The 21,132-nt window shown below is 56.7% G+C and overlaps 1 protein-coding gene across 12 annotated transcripts in view; it reads left to right on the top strand.

The window, feature by feature from the left end:
• Positions 1 to 21,132, top strand: part of GTF2IRD1 (GTF2I repeat domain containing 1) — a 119,237-nt gene that overhangs the window by 35,080 nt on the left and 63,025 nt on the right. For all 12 annotated transcript variants that reach the window (XM_060405903.1, XM_060405901.1, XM_042240361.2 and 9 more), the window contains exons 2-8: positions 4,831 to 4,959; positions 9,471 to 9,612; positions 12,025 to 12,180; positions 14,545 to 14,728; positions 15,446 to 15,756; positions 16,773 to 16,862; positions 19,127 to 19,210. In XM_060405903.1, the coding sequence (XP_060261886.1) occupies positions 4,837 to 4,959; positions 9,471 to 9,612; positions 12,025 to 12,180; positions 14,545 to 14,728; positions 15,446 to 15,756; positions 16,773 to 16,862; positions 19,127 to 19,210 (1,090 nt within the window). In that variant the 5' untranslated portion in view covers positions 4,831 to 4,836. The remainder of the gene's footprint in view (positions 1 to 4,830; positions 4,960 to 9,470; positions 9,613 to 12,024; positions 12,181 to 14,544; positions 14,729 to 15,445; positions 15,757 to 16,772; positions 16,863 to 19,126; positions 19,211 to 21,132) is intronic.

Below are 21,132 nucleotides of genomic sequence, written 5' to 3'. Positions count from 1 at the left end.
TAAGCCGAAAGAAAGTGAAAGTTGCTCAGTCGTGGCCCACTCTTTGCGACCCCATGGACTACACAGTCCATGGAATTCTCTAGGCCAGAATACTGGAGTGGGTAGCCTATCCCTTCTCCAGGGGATCGAACCTAAGTCTCCTGCATTGCAGGCGGATTCTTTACTAGTTGCCTGGAGAAGGAAATGGCAACCCACTCCAGTATTCTTGCCTGGAAAATACCATGGATGAAGAAGCCTGGTAGGCTACTGTCCATGGGGTCGCAAAGAGTCGGACACGACTGAACGACTTTTCTGTAATTATAGCTCTTTATCAGTTGAGCCACAAGGGAATGGGCTTCCCTGATAGTTCAGCTGGTAAAGAATCCGCCTGCAATGCAGGAGACCCGGGTTCAATCCCTGGGTTAGGAAGATCTGCTGGAGAAGGGATAGGCTACCCACCCCAGTATTCTTGGGCTTCCCTGGTGACTTAGCTGGTAAAGAATCCGCCTGCAGTGTGGGAAACCTGGGTTCGATCCCTTGGTTGGGAAGATCCCCTGGAGAAGGGAAAGGCTACCCACTCCAGTATTCTGGCCTGGAGAATTCCATGGACTTGCCTCCTGGCCAGGGAGGGAATGGGACAGGGGCGGGGAGAGGGCCTCTGGTGGAGAAGCCAGGTGTGTGGCCCTGGTACCCTGGGAGAAATGTTTGTGGTGGGATGATCACAGCCCCACTGCTGCCTCTCGGCCCCCGCAGACCTTGTCCCCCAAGGAACCTGGGTGTGAGTGGAAGTCCCTTGTCATTCAGGGCTTCCTTGCTGCTTGTGCCCCAGGTTGGGAACCAGTCACTGGGGATGCCACTTCTGATGGCCTCTCTGGGTGACATAGAGCAGCCCTTAGCTGCTCTAGCCTCATCGTGTCCCCATCCTTGCTGGCATGTGACCTGTGTCGTGGCTCAGACGTTGGCCTCCCATCCGTTCCCCCCAGGGACCGTCTCCTGTACTTTCTGAGTCACTTGCCTCCTGCTCAGCTGGCATACTCCATGCTCTCTGTTCTGTGCAGTCTGTTGATCTTATTGGGTGGTTTTCTTCTCCCTCATTTTCAGATTAGAAGTAGCCCCACCTGACACATTTCTCACCTTATGCCTTACATTGGGATTCCCTGGTGTCTTAGATGGTAAAGAGTCTCGCCTGCAATGTGGGAGACCTGGGTTCGATCCTTGGGTCGGGAAGATCCCCTGGAGAAGGGAATGCCAACCCACTCTAGTATTCTTGCCTGGAGAATCCTATGGACAGAAGAGCCTGGCAGGCTACAATCCATGGGGTCGCAAAGAGTGGGACACTACTGAGCGACTTCACTTTCACTTTTTCCACCTTGCATGTGAGAAAATAGGGGCTTTCAATGGTTGACCCCCCCTTCCCCCCCACCGTGTGGTTCTGGCAGCCCCAGGGCTAGGTCTCACCACATATGCATGGTTCCAGGCTCATAGCTCCCAACCTGTTCCAGCACTCTGGGCGACCCCTCTTCCACCGGCAGCAGCTCAAGCCACAGGAACCTGCCCCTCTCAGGAGCTCAGGAGAATCTTCTCTGTCCTGGAAGCATGATGGACAAGGAATCAGGGGACGACCCACAGCGCAGCCCCCTCCGCACTCCCCTCCTCCTTCCCTGAGTCCCTGGCTCCTTCCTAAACGGATTAGGACCTTTGCCGGAAGGAGCCGGCAGCCGTCTGGGGCGACCCGGAGGCCAGGCCTGGAGCACTGTCTGGTGCCTCCTGCTTTGCCCTGATTTGATTTGCGCCCCAGCAGCTGGGAGGCTGGCAGCCTGAGGCCTTTCTGGATGTGGCTGAAGGGACTGGGGAGGGCAGGGGGGTGGCTGAGGGGAGGGGGCAAGGCTCCATGCACCCCAGTCAGGCCAACCTTTCAGCTGCTCTTGCAATACCCCCAGATTAGGCTTCGTGTCGCAGAAAGCCCCTGGCTGCTGTTTGGTCCATTAGCATGTCCTATCCAGGGCCTGGCATAACCCTCAGCGTCCCTGAATGCTGCCAGTTTCAAGCTTTTATTAAAAAGTAAGGCAACAACTTGTGCAGTGGGTGATATGCCTCACATCTGCTGCAAGGGGTGTGAGCGCAATCCCTGCTTGGGGAACTAAGATCCTACATGCCATGCGGCCAAAAAAAAAGAGACGGTTGATAGTGCATTTCAAATGTTCCATAGCTTTCCTGTCTGCTTGTTATCAAAGTTACTGATAATGGGACATTAAAACATTTGACTGTAATTGTGGATTTTTTTCCCCCTTAGGTAAGACAACCTAGGAGAATAAATACATTTCATAAACATTTAGACGTGAACCCATACTCACTTAGGGCAACTGCTGACCTGGCCAGTTATTAAAATTAATATTTATCTACAACTAAGTAGCCAGCTTGGGCCAGGACAGTGTCCAGGGCCAAGCTCTTGTTGTCCCATCACTAAGTTGTGTCCGACTCTTTGTGACCCCCATGGACTGCAGCACGCCAGGCTTCCCCGTCCTTCACTTTCTCCCACAGTTTTCTCAAACTCAAGTCCATTGAGTTAATGACATCCAACCGTCTCATCCTCTGTCACCTCTTTCTCTTCCTGCCTTCAGTCTTTCCCAGCATCAGGATCTTTTCCAGTGAGTCGGCTTTTCACATCAGGTGGCCAAAGTATTGGAGCTTCAGCCTCAGCATCAGTCCTTCCAATAAATATTCAGGGTTGCTTTCCTTTAGGATTAACTGGTTTGATCTCCTTGCAGTCCAAGGGACTCTAAAGAGTCTTCTCCAACACCACAATTCGAAAGCATCCATTCTTCAGCGCTCAGCCTTCTTTATGGTCCAGCTCTCACATCCATACATGACTACTAGAAAAACCATAGCTTTGACTGTATGGACCTTTGTCGGCAAAGCGATGTCTCTGCTTTTTAATATGGTGTCTAGGTTTGTCATAGCTTTTCTTCCAAGGAGCAAGTGTCTTAATTTCGTGAGAAAAGCTCTAGCGTATCCCTGATTCCTTTGAATGTTTCCATCATTGAATTTGGACACATCTCACCATGTCACGTGTGACAGGCTCTGACATTTGCTGTTCTGTGTCATCGATTTCACGATCCACTAAAAGGCCACAGTCTGGTTTGGACCACACTGAGCTGGGTCCTTGGGGTGCAGCAGGAATTGGCTGACCAGTCCCTGCCCTCATAGAGTTTATGGCCTGGTGGGTGGGCAGCTCTGGTGGCAGAAGACGCTCTGGACTTAGCACCAAGGCAGCAGGCCCAGCTGTCACCTGCTGGGGCTCTCCAACCCCCGGCCCCAGTTTTGTGCACAGACGCCCGCCCCGCCAGGAAGCCAGCAGGGCAGGACTCACAGACTCCTTCTGGCACTTGCAGCTCTGCTTGCTCCTCCCTCACCGGAACTGGCCGCCTGGGGCCTCTGTACAGAGCACTAGAAGGCCTGAGCCTGGGCAGGGGGTCGAGGGTCCCTGTCTCTGCTCTCTGCTCTCTCCTTTGCTTGGACTGACGAGGGGGCAGGTGGCCCATAGGAAGATGCTGGCACTGGGGCATTCTGGGGAAGGGATCCTTGGACCCGATTCCTGCGGTCAGGAAAGGGAGGGGCAGGGTGGATGGGGGGTGGGGAGGGGGCAAGGGAGGCTGACCTTTGTTATCTAGTGGGGCCCTGGCCTGGCCGGGTGATTTAGGACCAGCAGGCCTGTCCCCGCCAGGTGCAGCCCCGATACGGGGCCCTGATCTGAGGGCACCCCACCTCTTTCCTCCAGAAGTCTCATGACAAGGGGCAAAGTCCTGTCTTGGAGAAACCTCCTCTGGGATGAAGGGGCCTCTGTCCTGCTGTATCTCTCTGCACTCCTGAGACTCAGTCCTGACAGCCAGGAAGTAGACTGAAGCTCCACAGCCTTGGGGCAGCAGCAGCCTTGCCCCTGGGAACTGTGATGGGGTTGCTTAGGGACAGAGGGGAGGCCAGTGATGCCTGGCCCATCATGGGAAGGAAGGGGTAGGAGAGGGGGCAATCCAGGGAGCCTTCCCAGCAGAGGTGACAATTGAAAGCTAAGGGGGCAGGGATTTCCCTGACGGTCCAGTGGTTAAAACTCCACTTTCCAATTCAGGGGGCAGGGATTCAATCCCTGGTAAGAGATCTAAGACCGACCCCCCCCCCACCCCTGCCACCACCATGCTGTGCAGCGTGACCAAATACTAAAAATAATAATAATTTTTTTTTTTTAAAGCTAAGGAGGCAGTCAATGGATGCCAAAGGGGCCAGGGAGGGCATTTGGACAATAGAACCAGTGACAACTGAAGACCCATAAAGGGTGGGCATATGTCTGGAGGATGGTGACATTTAGAGGACTCAGAGCATGGGGGTATAAGGAGGAGCTGAGGCAAGGGACAAGTCTGGATCCTGGAATACCAAGCTGAGGAGTCGAGAGCTAGCGTGGGTAGTAGGGAGCTATGGAGGGTGTGTGAGCAAGGGCGGGGCAGGCCAGAGCAGTGTGTGGGGGGAGAGCTGGCATTTAGGGCCTGCCAGGCAGACTGCTCCTGACACTGGGCTTGGCTCCGGGGTGCAGACTTGGGGAGACAAGCCCTCGGTTACTCTGCCGCCTGTCTCCCACACCTGTGCGCACCGTGCAGGCTGCAGCGGCGCCGGGCCGGTTAGAGCTCAGAGTCCTTCATGCATGGAAGACCCTTGGGGGAGAAGACCAGTCCTTGACTCGTCCCACCTGGGAGGTGGAGGTGGTCTCGGGGGCTCGGCGGGTTATGGGGGGGACAGACGCTATGTGTGTCCCGCCCCGCCCACCTCCGCCTGCTCCCCGCCTCCCTCCCTCCATCCATCCAGGCAACCATGGCCTTGCTGGGAAAGCGCTGTGACATCCCCGCCAACGGCTGCGGGCCTGACCGCTGGACCTCCGCCTTCGCCCGCAAAGACGAGATCATCACCAGCCTCGTGTCTGCCTTAGATTCCATGGTGAGTGCCCCAGGGGGCAGTGGGACAGCCGGCCCTCGTAACTCTGGTGCTCACAGGAGCCCTGCCGATCTAGGCCTCAGTGTCCCCCACCTGCCCCAAGGCCTCTGCCCTTCCAAGCAGGCAGGAGACTTAAGTGAGATCAAGCCTGTGAAACCTCAGCTCTCGTCCCCTCACCCTTTGTCTTCATTTCGTCACCTCTCGCACTTCAAGTCCCATCCCTGGGATGGTCACAAGTGTCCCTCCCTGGGGCTTCCCATGTGGTCCAGTGGATAGGACTATGCTCCCAATGCAGGGGGCCCAGGTTCAATCCCTGGTCAGGGAACTAAAGATCCCATATGCTGCAGCCAAGTTCACAGATCCCTTGTGCCGTAGCTAAGACCCGGAGCAGCCAAATAAATGTTTATGAATAACCAGATAAACTATTTCAGTGACTCCATTACACTAAGCATCATTTCTGGAGCTTGGGGGGCCCACATGTGGCTAGTGGTCATGTTATCAGACAGTGTAGAAATAGAACATCTCCGTCACTGCAGAAATTCTAGGGGACCATCTCCAATGGCTCAGCGTCAAAGAATCGGCCTGCAGTGCCAGAGACCTGGGTTTGAAAGATCCCCTGGAGAAGGGAATGGCAACCTGCTCCAGTATTCTTGCCTGGAGAATCCCATGGACAGAGGAGCCTGGTGGGCTTCAGTCCAAGGGGTCGCAGAGTCGGACATGATGGAGTACTGCTGGCAGTGCTGCTGTGGAGGGTGTTTCAGAGACTCCTTGGAGGAGCTGATGGCCCTCTGTCCTCGTACCATGACCAGGACAGACTCCCCCACCACCCTGCAACGAGGCCTTTACAGGTGTCCTGAGGGACCCTCGTGGATGGCAGTGGCACTTGATTGACAGTGCCTTAACTCTGCTGGCACCCTCCAGCCCTTGAGCCGGGTCCTCAGGCAGTCTGCGGTGGAGGGGGTCAGGGGGCAAAGTGCTGTCTGCTCATCACCTCCCCCTATCCAGTCTGTGACCTTTTTCCAGAAGTTTCCTTGTGACCCCCATTCTCTGTGCCTCTGGGTGAATCCAGTCCCCGCAGTGACCTCACCTTCTTCGGCTGTGAAGTGACCACATAGCAGAGGCTCGCCTCCAGCCCTGGTGGCCTCCCCTTGGAGACAGCTGAATCTGTTTGTTTGTTTGTTTTACCATGTTGCCTCGGGGAAAAGGATCGGCAGGGTTTGGTTTTAATCTTAGAGAGAGGAAATGAACACCATCCCTGCCCCAGGGGACAGTCTTGCTGGCCCTGAGATGTCTCCAGCTTCCTCACCAGGGTGACTCCCGGCTGGAGCTGCCACTTAAGGCATGATCGTGGCCCAGAGAGGGTGTCAGTTCAGTTCAGTCACTCAGTCGTGTCCGACTCTTTGTGACCCCATGAATTGCAGCACGCCAGGCCTCCCTGTCCATCACCAACTCCAGAGTTCACTCAAACTCACGTCCATCGAGTCCGTGATGCCATCCAGCCATCTCGTCCTCTGTCATCCCCTTCTCCTCCTGCCCCCGATCCTTCCCAGCATCAGAGTCTTTTCCAATGAGTCAACTCTTTGCATGAGGTGGCCAAAGTACTGGAGTTTCAGCTTTAGCATCATTCCTTCCAAAGAAATCCCAGGGCTGATCTCCTTCAGAATGGACTGGTTGGATGTCCTTGCAGTCCAAGGGACTCTCAAGAGTCTTCTCCAACACCACAGTTCAAAAGCATCAATTCTTTGGCGCTCAGCCTTCTTCACAGTCCAACTCTCACATCCATACATGACTACTGGAAAAACCAGAGCCTTGACTAGACGGACCTTAGTTGGCAAAGTAATGTCTCTGCTTTTGAATATGCTATCTAGGTTGTTCATAACTTTTCTTCCAAGGAGGAAGCATCTTTTAATTTCATGGCTGCAGTCACCATCTGCAGTGATTTTGGAGCCCAGAAAAATAAAGTCTGACACTGTTTCCCCATCTATTTCCCATGAAGTGATGGGACCAGATGCCATGATCTTCGTTTTCTGAATGTTGACCTTTAAGCCAACTTTTCCACTCTCCACTTTCACTTTCATCAAGAGGCTTTTTAGTTCCTCCTCACTTTCTGCCATAAGGGTGGTGTCATCTGCATATCTGAGTTTATTGATATTTCTCCCAGCAATCTTGATTCCAGCTTGTGTTTCTTCCAGTCCAGCGTTTCTCATGATGTACTCTGCATATAAGTTAAATAAGCAGGGTGACAGTATACAGCCTTGACATACTCCTTTTCCTATTTGGAACCAGTCTGTTGTTCCATGTCCAGTTCTAAGTTGCTTCCTGACCTGCATACATATTTCTTAAGAGGCAGGTCAGGTCGTCTGGTATTCCCATCTCTTTCAGAATTCCACAGTTTAGTGTGATCCACACTGTCAAAGGCTTTGGCATAGTCAAGAAAGCAGAAATAGATGATTTTCTGGAACTCTCTTGCTTTTCCATGATCCAGCGGATGTTGGCAATTTGATCTCTGGTTCCTCTGCCTTTTCTAAAACCAGCTTGAACATCAGGAAGTTCACGGTTCACGTATTGCTGAAGCCTGGCTTGGAGAATTTTGAGCATTACTTTACTAGCATGTGAGATGAGTGCAATTGTGCGGTAGTTTGAGCATTCTTTGGCATTGCCTTTCTTTGGGATTGGAATGAAAACTGACCTTTTCCGGTCCTGTGGCCACTGCCGAGTTTTCCAAATTTGCTGGCATATTGAGTGCAGCACTTTCACAGCATCATCTTCCAGGATTTGAAACAGCTCAACTGGAATTCCATCACCTCCACTAGCTTTGTTCATAGTGATGCTTTCTAAGGCCCACTTGACTTCACATTCCAGGATGTCTGGCTCTAGGTGAGTGATCACACCATCGTGATTATCTGGGTCGTGAAGATCTTTTGTACAGTTCTGTGTATTCTTGCCACCTCTTCTCAATATCTTCTGCTTCTGTTAGGTCCAGACCATTTCTGTCCTTTATCGAGCCCATCTTTGCATGTTCCCTTGGTATCTCTAATTTTCTTGAAGAGATCTCTAGTCTTTACCATTCTGTTCTTTTCCTCTATTTCTTTGCGTTGATCGCTGAAGAAGGCTTTCTTATCTCTTCTTGCCATTCTTTGGAACTCTGCATTCAGATGCTTATATCTTTCCTTTTCTCCTTTGCTTTTCGCCTCTCTTCTTTTCATAGCTATTTGTAAGGCCTCCCCAGACAGCCATTTTGCTTTTTTGCATTTCTTTTCCATGGGGATGGTCTTGATCCCTGTCTCCTGTACAATGTCACGAACCTCATTCCGCAGTTCATCAGGCACTCTATCTATCAGATCTAGGCTCTTAAATCTAGAACCTCGCTTAGATCACATAGCAGCGGAATTGTGATTAGAAGCCAGACTTCTGACTGTCCACAGAGCGCTAACTGAGATAAAATCCGACACTATCAGACGCTGCTGCTGCTGCTGCTGCTGCTGCTAAGTCGCTAGGAAATCAGTCCTGAATATTCATTGGAGGGACTGATGCTGAAGCTAAAGCTCCAGGACTTTGGCCATCTGATGCAAAGAATTGACTCATTGGAAAAGACCTTGATGCTGGGAAAGATTGAGGGCAGAAGGAGAAGGGGGTGATCAAGGATGAGATGGTTGGATGGCATCACCGACTCAGTGGACATGAGTTTGAGCAAGCTGCGGGAGTTGATGACGGATAGGGAAGCCTGGTGTACTGCAGTCCATGGGGTCGCAAAGAGTTGGACACAACTGAGCGACTGAACTGACTGACTGACTACCGCATGCCACGAGCTTTGCCGGCAGGCTTTCCCAGTGAGGTGGGTCAGAGGCCTGAGATGCTGGTGGTTTTGGTTGCAGGGCCTCCGTGTTAGGACTTCCTGTGCCCTAGGCCCACCAGTCTCAACTCTGGGGCTGTAGAAAGAACCTCTTTGCCTCATCCCTGCACTGGCTGCCCTGATTTAGAGATTCATTCCCACCAGCCAGGCCCCATTGAATCCCCAGTACAAGGCCATTGCACCGCTGGGATCTGGATGGTTTGTCTCCATTTTACAGACTGAGAAACTGAGGCCCAGAGGAGGGCATGACTTTTAGAAAGAAGCTGGTGCAGGATTAAAGCCTAAATCTAGCCTTGATTCTCCTAGAACCCGTCCCACCTCCTCATCGGGGACTTAGAGCCCAGGACAGGATTGCCTCTGGGCTGGGGCCAGGCCTGAGGCCAGAAGCCCACCAGGAGCAGGAGGGCCTGGGGGTGGGACATAGACCTTGTGTGCCTTTGTCCTCCTCCAGAAACCATAACCTGTCCTCTTCCCCGACCTTGGCCAAGCTCTATGGGGGTCATTCATTAATTCCCACTGCAGCATCTAAAACCCAAGACTTTGAGCTGCAAGGAGGATCTCAGGCAGCTGGGGCCTCAGCTCTCATCCCCCCAAATCTAGCCCTGGGGGTGTCCGGAGTTGGGGGCCCTTTCCCGGGCTCACATCCCTGCTCCCCGCGCAGTGCTCAGCGCTCTCCAAGCTGAATGCCGAGGTGGCCTGCGTCGCCGTGCATGATGAGAGCGCCTTCGTGGTCGGCACCGAAAAGGGGAGAATGTTCCTGAACGCACGCAAGGAGCTGCAGTCAGACTTCCTCAGGTTCTGCCGTGAGTACTCGGGGCTCCAGAGGGCCGGGGCCCTCCGTCCTGGAGGACGGGAGAGCTGGCACCTCACTGGGTCCCTGACACGACGCCAGGTGACCGTCCTGTGTCGGGGGAGACACGGGGCAAGCAGGGTGGGTGCAGGCTTCCCAACGTGGCATTGTCGGGGTGGAATCACACTGCAGTCCCTCGGGCAAGAGAGACAAGCCGACCCAGCCCTGGGCGATCCAGACGCAGCCGCCTCCATCCGCTCAGGGACAGAAGGGGACACTGAGGCCCAGCGCTGTGGCCCCATTCCTGTGCATCCCTGACGCGGGGACTGAGTCCACGTGCTCGGCTAATAGTTATTGAGCGCCTGCTGTGTGCAACACCCTTGAAGCACTAACTCCTTCATCCTGACATCAGCCCTGGGAGGCTGGCGCTGACCCTGTCTCGGTAACAGAATCTTGGAACCGCCTCCTGGAGGCCCCTGGGGATGAAGTGACTGGGTACTCGTCCCCCACGTAGAGCATGCTCTAGAAACGGGAGCAGTTAGGGATGAGGTGATGAAGAGTGCTGGGCGCTGGAGCTCTCTGCAGTTCCCAGCGGGCCCAGGGGACAGTTGCCCCCAGTCTACAGATGAGAACATGAGATGCAGTGAATGTATCCGGGGACGGTGGTGGGGGTGTGAAACGCAGCCGACGGGTGATGGAGGTGGGGTCTGCCCTTTCTAAATGGGGGGTGCAGCCTGTGCACCCTCTGGGACCCCTGCCAAGGGCCCCTGTTGCTCCCAGAAGAGATGAGCCCTCCGAGCTGTGAGCCAGTAGCCTCGATCCAGAGGGGTCACTCTGAAGCCCCCAACTCTTCAGTGCCGCCTGGGCCTCTAGGGCTCCTCAGAAGCAGGCCGGGCCTCTGTGTTCTCTCCTCCCTGCATCCCTGGTGCCCAAGCGCACACCCCGGCTCCGTGCGTGTCCCTGCTCACCGCCACCTCCGTCCCTCCTGTTCCTCCCTCCTGACAGGCCCTCCCACCCCCCTGTGCCTGGCAGATGCCCCCTATCCTTCAGACTCACACCCCTCCCGGCCTCATCCATGCCCCTCCACCCAGCGCCCAGGCTGTGGCTGCCCCAAGCCCACTCCATGCACTCCTCCTGTGCCCACAACTTCCATCTGCACGCCTGGTGCCCCAGCTTGGTGGTGAGCTCCCCAGGGAGGGGGGTTGGTTTCCCCTCTTGGGAGGTTAGAGCCCACATGGGCATGCAAGCCCATGGTTTGGAAGACTCAGAATTCTTGGGGCTAAGAGCAGGCCCCGGAGCCAGACGCCTGGGGCCGCGTCCCAGCCCTGCCCCCTGCTGGGCCTTAGTCTCCTCATCTGTGAAAGGGGACCACGGTACTACCCTCTCCTGGGTCAAGCTGAGGATTAAACGGATAATACATGGCAAGCACCTAGAACAGTGCCGGGCACGTAGTTCATGCCCAGTAAACGCCAGCCATTGTTTTCCTTGCTGTCAGTAGCCCTTTCATCACCCCACCCCAGGTCCTGGACTCTGGGGTTAGCCATTTCTGGGAAGGCTGACCCCCGGTGCTGGGACACGTCATAGTATCCTTACTAGGATCCAGCTGCTTCCCCAGCCAAACCCCACTCCCACCCGGCTCTCAGAGCTTGTCCCCTCTCCAGGCTTGGACGGGAGACCTGGGCCTGGGCAGGGTGGGCAGTGGCGGGGTCTGGCCTAGTGGACCAGGCTGGGAGCCAGCGCGGAGCCTGGGGAAGGTGCACCTGGCTTCCCAGAGCCGGGCAGAGCCGCTATTTATAGCGCCGGGAACTTGGCTGGTTTATTTCAAGCCTCACAGGTCCCCAAGGAGAGCAGACTCCAAGCTGAGAGGGGGGGCCCCTGGGCCCTCCTCTCATTCTCTTTCCAACGAAGTTTCTAGCATCCTCCCTACGCTCCCAGGCCCCTACCCTGGCCCAGCCTGGCATGAAGTGCTTCACAGCCCCCTTCAGCCTCCTGCTGGGGTTCCCATCATCTCCCCATTTGGCAGAGCAGAGAGGTAGGACCTCGACTGGTTAAGACAGAAAGGGGTGCTGGACTGGACATTCGTTGAACCCCAGTTTTGCCCCAGGCCAGCTAGTCTCCTGGATGAGAGCTCACAGACTGAGGCCCGGAGAGGGAAGGGACTTACCCAGGGTCAGCCGGTGAGTTAGAGGTAAGCAGGGATGAGGGCCCTGTGCTGGGCACTGGGCACTCAGATGACCAGCCTGGCCCTAGGCAGGGCGGCTGGGGCAGACCTCACTCACCCATTAATCCTTCATTCATTCCTCCGTGGGCACTCCGTGTTGCGTGCCCAGCTGCAGGACTCAACCCAAGCCAGGGACATCCCCGCTCACTGGGCTGGTGGTGAGATGAGAACTCACCACGGCCTCACATGCTCTGTGTCCTGCAGGAGGGCCCCCGTGGAAGGAGCCGGAGGCAGAGCACCCCAAGAAGGTGCCACGGGGTGAGGGTGGCGGCCGGAACGTCCCACGGTCTGCCCTGGAACATGGCTCGGACGTGTACCTTCTGCGGAAGATGGTAGAGGAGGTGTTTGATGTTCTTTATAGTAAGATCCTTCCTCATTCCATTTGGGGCCCCCAGGTGGGTGGGAGCCCCCGGCCCCACCCTCTCCAGCTGAGGAGGCCCCGCTCCCGCCATTGCAGGCCGTGGGCAAAACCTCAAGGCGTGGGGGCCTTCTCCCCTTCACCCCCCAGCTCTCCCCCATTCTGCATCCCCAGGCATGGATCTCCAAGCCCAGCCCCATTTCCTTGAACCACCATCCCTGCCCTGATCTAACCTCCAGCTCCCTACCGCTCCCCCACCTGCCCTGTGCCAGGCATCTTCCTAAAGCACAGGTCTGACCACAGAGCTCTTTCCTCTGCTCCCTTCTTGGGCTCCCCGTCACCCTGGATGTGGCATCAGCCCCCACCCCAGCCCGCCAACCCCACCTCCAGCCCTTCTGACCCCCTTCCTCTTCTCCCACTCACTGTGGCTTCATTTCACACCTCCTCACCTTTGCTCTGCTGTGCCTGTCGGGCCGGCCCTCCCCTCTGTCTGGTGGACATGGCATTGCTCTCTGAGGCTCAGCTCCAGGAAGCCCCCAGCTCTGAGCTGGGTTAGGGTCCCCTGTGGGCACCGCTGTGCCCTGTGGCCTCGCCCAGCTGCTCTCCAGGATCCGGGACCTGCTTGTACTTTCTGCTGTTCTTAGCCTGCAGTTTCAGAACCCAGCAACAGCAGGAGCTCAGAGGGTGTTTGTTGAATGACTGAATGAAGGCTAACTGGCCATCCAAGTCGTTCCCCTGGAGTGGGAGAAGGGGAAGGGATGAGCAGGCCTGGCCTCCCTCAGGACATGTCAGGTTGCCACCAGGTGTCCGGCCCAGTGGTGACCTCCACGCTCCCTGGGTGATCTCAGGCGGGTCCCTTCCATCCCTAAGGGCCCCCCATTATTTCTCATTTGCGTTATTCCTTCCCCTCCTGCAGCCTTTGGCTTTCTGGAGCAGAGGTCTGGGCGAGTGGGGAAACCCTGCTGAACTCTAGATGTCAGTAGAAGGAAACCAAGAAGAGTCAGGGTCTGGAGGCCTTGGTGGGCACGGGGGCCCCCTGGGATGGGAGGATGGTCACGCGTGGTGGGCTGTTTCACTGCAGACACTCTTGCCAGATACAGGGCACATGCCCAGAGCCCCTGTGCCCCTGCTCACTGTACCCCGACTCTGCCTGCCTGCTTCAGGCAGAGTCAGGTGTGGCTACTAGGGGCGCAGCTTCCTTCTGGCTCCTGGTGCCGTGCATCAGTCGCTTCAGCCGTGTCCGACTCTTTGCAACCCCATGGACCTTAGCGCCCTGGGCTTCCCAGGTGGCACCAGTGGTAAAGAACCCACATGCAGTGCAAGAGACATAGGAGATTCGGGTTCGATCCCTGAGTTGGGAAGTTCCCCTGGAGGAGATTAGGGCAGCCCACTCCAGTATTCTTCCCTGGAGAATCCCAAGGACATAGGAGCCTGGCAGGCCATAGTCCACAGGTTGCAAAGAGTCGGACATAACTGAAGCGACTCGGCACACACACACACAGACTGTAGCCCAGCAGGCTCCTCTGTCCATGGGATCCTCCAGGCAGGAATACTGGAGTGGGCTGCCATTTCCTCCTCCAGGGGATTTTCTCGACCCAGGGATCGAGCCTGCATCTCTTACGTCTCCTGCATTGGCAGGCGGGTTCTTTACCACTAGCGCCACCTGGGAAGCCCTCTGGCTCCTGGTGGGGGGTGGCAGAAGCCCATGAGCCCAGGCCCCTTGGCCACCCCTTCCTTCCCCGCTTCCCTCATGCTCGCCATCTTTTTTTTGGCCACAGCATGTGGAGTGTGGGATCTTACTTAGTACCCCAGCCAGGGTAGGGGGGTAGTTGCGCCCCTGCATAGGGAGTGCGGAGTCTTAACCACGGGCCCACCAGGGAAGCTCTTGCCCATCTTCTCAGCCTGTCTGTCTGTTCTGTCTCTCGCTTCCTCTCCATCCCTCTCTTCCTCCCCTGCCCTCCCCTCTCTCATCCTTTCTCCTTCCTCCCTCTGGCAGTTGCCCTTCCTCTGTGTGTTCTCTGTCTCTCACCGCGCCCTCCTCACCTCCTGCCTGAGCCCCCGGCCCTGCTTTCCCTTCCACCCAGATGCCCGGAGAAGAGAGTGGCAGGGGAGCCAGGAGACCCTGTTGATGGGCAGCCGTGGCCCTCGGCCGCAGGGGGGCCGTCCACAGCCCCCGCCTGCTCCACCTGCAGGGGGGTCAGTCTGTGAGGTTGGCAGGCAAAGGGGCCTGTGGGGTCCAGTCTCCTGGGGACCCGGCACCGTAGGGAGTGGCTCAGCACAGCCCCAGCTCTGGGGCGCACCTGGCCCCCGCCCTGTCCTGGCTGCCCTCTCATGAGGCCTCTCTCCTCCACCCCCCGTGCCCACAGGCGAGGCCCTGGGCAGGGCCAGCGTGGTGCCACTGCCATACGAGCGGCTGCTCCGGGAGCCGGGGCTGCTGGCCGTGCAGGGGCTGCCTGAGGGCCTGGCCTTCCGGAGGCCGGCCGAGTACGACCCCAAGGCCCTCATGGCCATCCTGGAGCACAGCCACCGGATCCGCTTCAAGCTCAAGAGGTGAGTGAGGCCGCCGGCCTGGGAGTGGCCGAGAGCCAGTGACCGGACCATGGGGGCTGGGCCGGACGGTGACTTGCTTCCGTGCTGTGGCCACTGGCCCAGCCGGAGGGGAGGGGACTTCAGATTCCCAACCGGGGTCCCTGCTTGTAAGAGCTTCCAGTCTGATGGCAGGAGTGAGGCAGAAATGCAAGCACAGAGCGTGCTCCGAGCCAGGTGTGGTCACAGAAGTCTTCCCCGGGGACTTCTGTGTGTAGAGAGGCTCAGCTGGGGAAGAAATAGCCACGGCAGCCCCGCAGGTATCAGGAACAGCCTGTGTGGAGGCGGGAAGCCACATCGTGGTGCTCCTTGGGCTTGTCAAGCAAGGATTCCATTAGGGGCTGGTGGGCGGGGGAGGGTACCGATTGCCCGGTCAGCCGGGGAGCAGCCTGAGTCACCCATCAGGGCACCGCGGCCAGGGAGGAGGGATGCGTTAGGAGATGGAAGCTGATTGGCTGCAGCTGAAAGGATGCGATGGGTGGTTCTTGGGGAGAGCCCAGGCATGGGGCCCTGCACATGGCACACCCCCACCCAGGCCTGCACCCCGGCCTGTAAATGAGGATTCGCTCCCATCCCGTGTGCCTCACAGGCTGTCGTGCTCTCTGCAGGGAGGGCTGGGGGCAGACGTAGCCCTGGCTGGACGGGGGTGCACAGCCATCACGTGTCCTTTGCTTCACCCAGGCCGCTCGAGGATGGCGGGCGGGACTCAAAGGCCCTGGTGGAGCTGAATGGCGTCTCTCTGCTAGCCAAGGGGGCTCGGGACTGTGGCCTGCACGGCCAGACCCCCAAGGGGCTACCTCAGGACCTGCCCCCCACCGCCACCTCCTCATCCGTGGCCAGCTTCCTGTACAGCACGGCCCTCCCCAACCACACCGTGCGGGAGCTCAAGCAGGAGGCGCCCGCCTGCCCGCTTGGCCCCAGTGACCTGGGCCTCGGCCGGCCCGGGCCGGAGCCCAAGGCCCCCGCTGCCCAGGACTTCCCAGACTGCTGTGGTAAGCTGCTTCTGGGGCTCCTGAGTCTGGGAGTGGGACAGAGGTCACTCCTGCAGGGGCAGCTTCCCAGGGGAGGTCGGGGTGCTCAGGGCTACAGGAGGCGTCTCAGAGCCAGGGGCTGGGGTGGGGCAACTGGCATCCTGGCTTGGACTCAGTCAGACCCCAGCCTCCGCCCAGTCATCTGTGACTTGGGACAAGAGATGCCCAAGAAGATCCCCGGGGGAGTCTCTGGAGGGGGGGAGTAGGCAATCAGGCCCTTGCATTTAATGAGCACCTACTGCATACCCAGTGTGGAATTAGGGGTACTGGAAACATAAGGGAGAACTGGGCATGAGAAAGACCTGTGTCCTTATTTTGGCCCCTCGACATAGTGGCTGTGTGTCCCAGGGCAAATCTCTCTGCCTCTCTGAGCCTCAGTCTCCTCCTCTGTAAAATGGAGATGCTGAGAGTACCTGTCCGGCTGGGTTGTTGTCGTGAAGAAATGGCAGAGCACGCTGGCAGTGCACATTCTCGGGCGCAGCCGCAGGCCTGCTGAATCCAGCACGTTAGGGTGGGGCCCAGCCACCTGCAAACGGACAAATGTGCCAGGTGGCTCCAGTGCGTGCTCAAGTTTGAGAACCACTGTACCACAGCCCTGAGTGCAATGCTTGGCACAGAGTAGGTGCTTATAAGTTACGAGAGGGAGAAAAAGGGAGTCCACCCTCCCCTCCACAGACATGCGGGCTGAGCAGGAGGATAGGGCTTATATGCCTGAAACAAGCGTCCCCACCTGTAAAAGGTGACCTGGGATTCTGCCCTTCTCTGTGTGCCATCCAGAGAGCAGACTCTGCTACAGAATGTCTCAGGCCTCTGGTCAGTGAAGCTGCCTTGAGTTCTTGATCACGGGGCTCAGTTCTGGGTTCTCATTTGTGGGGGAAATGTTACCCCAGAGCCCCGACCTGTGCACCCAGGCAAGATCTAGGGGAATGCCTCTTGGGGCCCACCTTGAACCTGTACCTTTCCGCTCCCTTGTCCAGGACAGAAGCCCACTGGTCCTGGCGGTCCTCTCATTCAGAATGTCCATGCCTCTAAGCGGATCCTCTTCTCCATCGTCCATGACAAGTCAGGTAGGGCAGTGCCCGTGGCAGCACCCTGTCCAGAGTGGGGATCCAGGACTGGGGTGGTGCTTCCCGACATGGATGTGTGTCCCCTGAGTCTTTGTGAGAGGTAGGAGGACCAGCACTGCACAAGGGACTTGTGCGTAAAACCAATATGTAATAGTTACACAGTGCTGTGTAACAAATTGCCCCCAAATTTAAAACTCCAGGCCTTGATGCCTTATGGTTTCTGTGGGTCAGGAATTCAGGAGCAATGTAGCCAGGCGCCTATGGTTTTGGTATCTCTCATGAGGCTGTTGATCAAGATGTCAGCTGGGGCTGTGATCATCTGAAGGCTTAGTTGGAGGATCCACCTCAAGCTCGCCCATGTGGCTGTTGGCAGGATTCGTATTCCTTACTACATGGGCCTCTACAGGCTGCTTGAGTACCCTCACAATGTGACAGCTGGCTTCCTGGAATTGGTGATCTGAGAGAGCAAGGAGGGAGCCACACATCTTTTATGACCCAGCCTCAGAAATCACTTGTCCCTTCTGCCATGTTCTACCCATTGCTGCTGCTAAGTCGCTTCAGTCGTGTCTGACTCTGTGCGACCCCATGGACGGCAGCCCACCAGGCTCCCCCATCCATGGGATTCTCCAGGCAAGAGTACTGGAGTGGGGTGCCATTGCCTTCTCTGGTTCTACCCATAGAAGCCAGGAATTTGGGACTTTCCTGGCGGTCCAGTGGTTAGGACTCCATGCTTCCACTGCAGAGGCGCAGCTTCAGTCCCTGGTCAGGGAACTAAGATCCTGAAAGCTGCATGGCATGGCCATAAAAAGAAGCCAAGAACTTCATCCAGTTCATACTCAAAACGGAGAGAGAGGAAATAAACTCCACCTCGTGAAAGAACAGGTGTCCAAGAAATATGTGGCCAGATGGATAGATATTTTTTGTTTTAATTTCAGCCCTTTCAAGCAAGGGAGAGGCTTCTTAAGAATATATTTATTTGTTTGTTCGGCTCTGCGAGTCTTCGTTGCAGCACGCAGGATCTTCAGTTGGGGCTCGTGAACTCTTAGTTGTGGCTTGTGGGATCTGGTTCCCCAACCAGGGATCAACCCCAGGTCCCCTACTTTGCGAGTCCAGAGTCTTAGCCCCTGGACCACCAGGGAAGTCCTGTGAACACATTTTTTAAGTACCACGCAGTATAGGGGACAGGAGAATGTGGGATTCACTTATACCGAAAAAAAAAAAGGATGAAGTAAGCCTTTGCAACAGCTTTGCCTTGTGGAGGTCTCAGCCTCACTTTGGTGAGAGGTTCGTTAAGAAACCAGGTACTAGTGGGGTGATCTCAGACAAGTTACTCAGCCTGTCTGAGACTCAGTTTTCCCACATACAAAATGGAAATAATGCTGCGTTTGCTATCTATGTTTACAAATTGTTCTGAGGGATTAATTAGGATACTACGTGCTAAATTGCTTCTGTCATGTCCAGCTGTTTGCGACCCCATGGGCTGTAGCCTGCCAGGCTTCTCTGTCCGTGGGATTCTCCAGGCAAGAATACTGGAGTGGGTGGCCATGCCCTGCTCCAGGGGATCTTCCCGATCCAGGGATTGAACCCGCATCTCCTACATCTCCCGCGTTGGCAGGAGGGTTCTTTACCACTAGCGCCACCTGGGAAGCCCCAATTAGGATGTTACATATGTATAAAGTACTTAGCCCAGATAACCACTTAATAAATTAAAGATGTTCCTTTTATAATTTTAATGAACCAAATATCTCTTTAGTGACTCACGCTAAATTGAGACAGAGACTTTGGCTTTGTGGGAGAGGCCAGCAGGGCTGCGGGTTCGAGGGGACAGCGACAAGGCCAAAGCTGGGTGAGAACCCAGGTGCACCAGACGTAACGGTTAGGTTTTGAAGGTCAGGACTCAGGAAAGGCCCAGGATGGACTGGCTGTGCCTGCATAATACACACTGCCCGTGGGGCAGACAAGGGGCTTCCCAGGTGGCTCAGTGGGTAAAGAATCCACCTGTAATGCAGGAGACATGAGTTCGATCCCTGGGTCGGGATGATCCCCTGGAGGAGGAGGGCGTGGTAACCGACTCCAAGATTCTTGCCCGGAGAATCCTGTGGACGGAGGGGCCTGGCGTGCTGCAGTCCATGGGGTCGCACAGAGTCAGGCAGGACCCCAGAAACCGCGCACACCCATGCGGTGGGTGGACAGAGGCCAGCGGCCTCCAGACCATGGGGTCCCTGCTCGGACGGGCCTCACTTGTCCCTCCTGTGTTTTGATAGAGAAATGGGACGCCTTCATAAAGGAGACCGAGGACATCAACACGCTGCGGGAGTGCGTGCAGATCCTGTTTAACAGCAGATATGGTGAGTGGGCGGCGCGGGCCGCGGGGTGGCCCCGGCAGCGTGCTGAGCAGCTCATTATGTGGCAATCACTCGTGTTCCCCAACACGGCAGCAGGAGCCATATGCTGGTGCCCGCGCGCCGTCAACGCGAATGTCATCTCCTGTCTGGGGAGGGGGTGGTTGTGTCAATATTTCCCTTCCAGATTCCCCGAGGTGGTGGGGGGCGGGACTGATGGCATAGCCCCAGACGTTGACTCGCCTGTGGGAGGCAGGCCGGAAGCCTGGTGGGGCGACTGCCCATCTAGGGGACCATCCAGAAAAATGTTTGTCGGCCTCACATGCCCACAAGTTCCCTGTGGCACTGTGCTGTATCCCACCACCTCATTTGTGCCCCCTTCCTGGCGTGCCCCCTGCCTGGCAAGCCCTTGGCAGGTTTTTCAGACGAGACTCTTTACTTGTTCTTCAAAACTCAGTCTGGGCCCTTAAAACCCCGATGGTTTCCTCTCCGTTCCGTGCCGCATGCTTGATGCACAGTGTCTGTATCTGTCCCCGTGAGGGGCCTGGGCAGCCCTGGCCCCTCGGTGTCCCCGGCACCCAGGCCAGAGCCAGGCTCAGAGCACATGTCGGCTCACGGTATTCCAGGACACAGACACAGGTGGTACCCAGGGCCAGGGGCGGGGGTCTTCCACATGGTGGTGCTTCAGCCAAGTGTGCAGGGCAGCCACTGGTTGGCTCGGAGGCAGGGGCCAGACCTGTAAACTCACACTGAGACCTGGGATCCCCAAGTCCCCTCCCACACCTGGTCCCCTTTGTCCCATCAGCAGTCGCGTCTCACCCTCACTGACTGGCTCAGCCTCTGTGGAGCTCTGCCTGTGAGCCCCACTCTGATCAGATGCAGTGTGGCCCTGGCCAGGGTGGGGTGAGGTGACGCAGGTACCCCCAGATCACTCGGCTCGCAGCTGTGATGTCACTGAACTCACCGGCATCGTGCAGCCCCCCGGGGAGTGGTCCCTCTGCATAAGGAGACCGAAGCAGGGGGCCGGGGCAGGGGGCACCACCCAGAGCTACAGGGACAGAGAGGAGAGTCTGGGGCCGCGGGAACTGCTGCACCTGTGGGGCCAGGGAGAGCACTGCCCTGGGAGTCCACAGCCACCTGCCAGGTGCCCTGGAGTTGCCCCGTCTTCCCTCACCTTGACCTTCTCACCATAACCAGACCAGCCCCAAATCAAGACAGCTCCACTGCCCTCCCTCCCCTCCTTGCTGTTGTTCAGTCACTAAGTCGTGTCTGACTCTTTTGCGGCCCCATGGACTGTAGCCCTCCAGGCTCCTCCGTCCATGGGATTCTCCAGGCAAGAATACTGGAGTGGGTTGCCATTTCCCCCTGCAGGGGATCTTCCCGACCCAGGGATCAAACCCGGGTCTCCTGCTTGGCAGGTGGATTCATGACCGCTGAGCCACCTGGCCGGCTCCTCTCCCCTGCTGCTTGGCTGAAAAAAACCCCTCTTTCTCTGCTCACAACACTTCTGACAGCAGAAATCAGTGTTTTCCACTCCACGCAACCCTGCAGTTCTCTGTGAATACCAGCTGGGGACCCTACATCTTGTTTTAATTCTGACCCTAACTCCCTGTAGTTACAGACGCCCCCCCAGGTTAAGGGTTCAGTCCCCCAAGACTGCACCCCTACTTCAGACGCCGTTCGCAAGTAATGGGTCCCCAGGGTCCCCGCACCTCTGTCCAACTTGTCTACTCATCTGCAGTTCCCACGACCCCCTCCAGGGATTTGGCAATTTGCCAGAAGGATTCCCAGGTGGCTCACCGGCAAGGCATCCACCTGCCGGTGCAGGAGGCGCAGGAGATACGGGTTTGATCCCTGGGTTCGGGGAGATCCCCTGGAGGAGAAATGGGAACCCACTCCAGTATTATCACAGAGAAGCCTGGCGGGCT

The sequence above is a fragment of the Ovis aries genome, chromosome 24 (genome assembly GCF_016772045.2).
Source record: "Ovis aries strain OAR_USU_Benz2616 breed Rambouillet chromosome 24, ARS-UI_Ramb_v3.0, whole genome shotgun sequence".
Classification (NCBI taxonomy): domain Eukaryota; kingdom Metazoa; phylum Chordata; class Mammalia; order Artiodactyla; family Bovidae; genus Ovis; species Ovis aries.
Note: the sequence above shows the minus strand (reverse complement) of the source record. Positions and strands in the feature narration are given on the sequence as shown.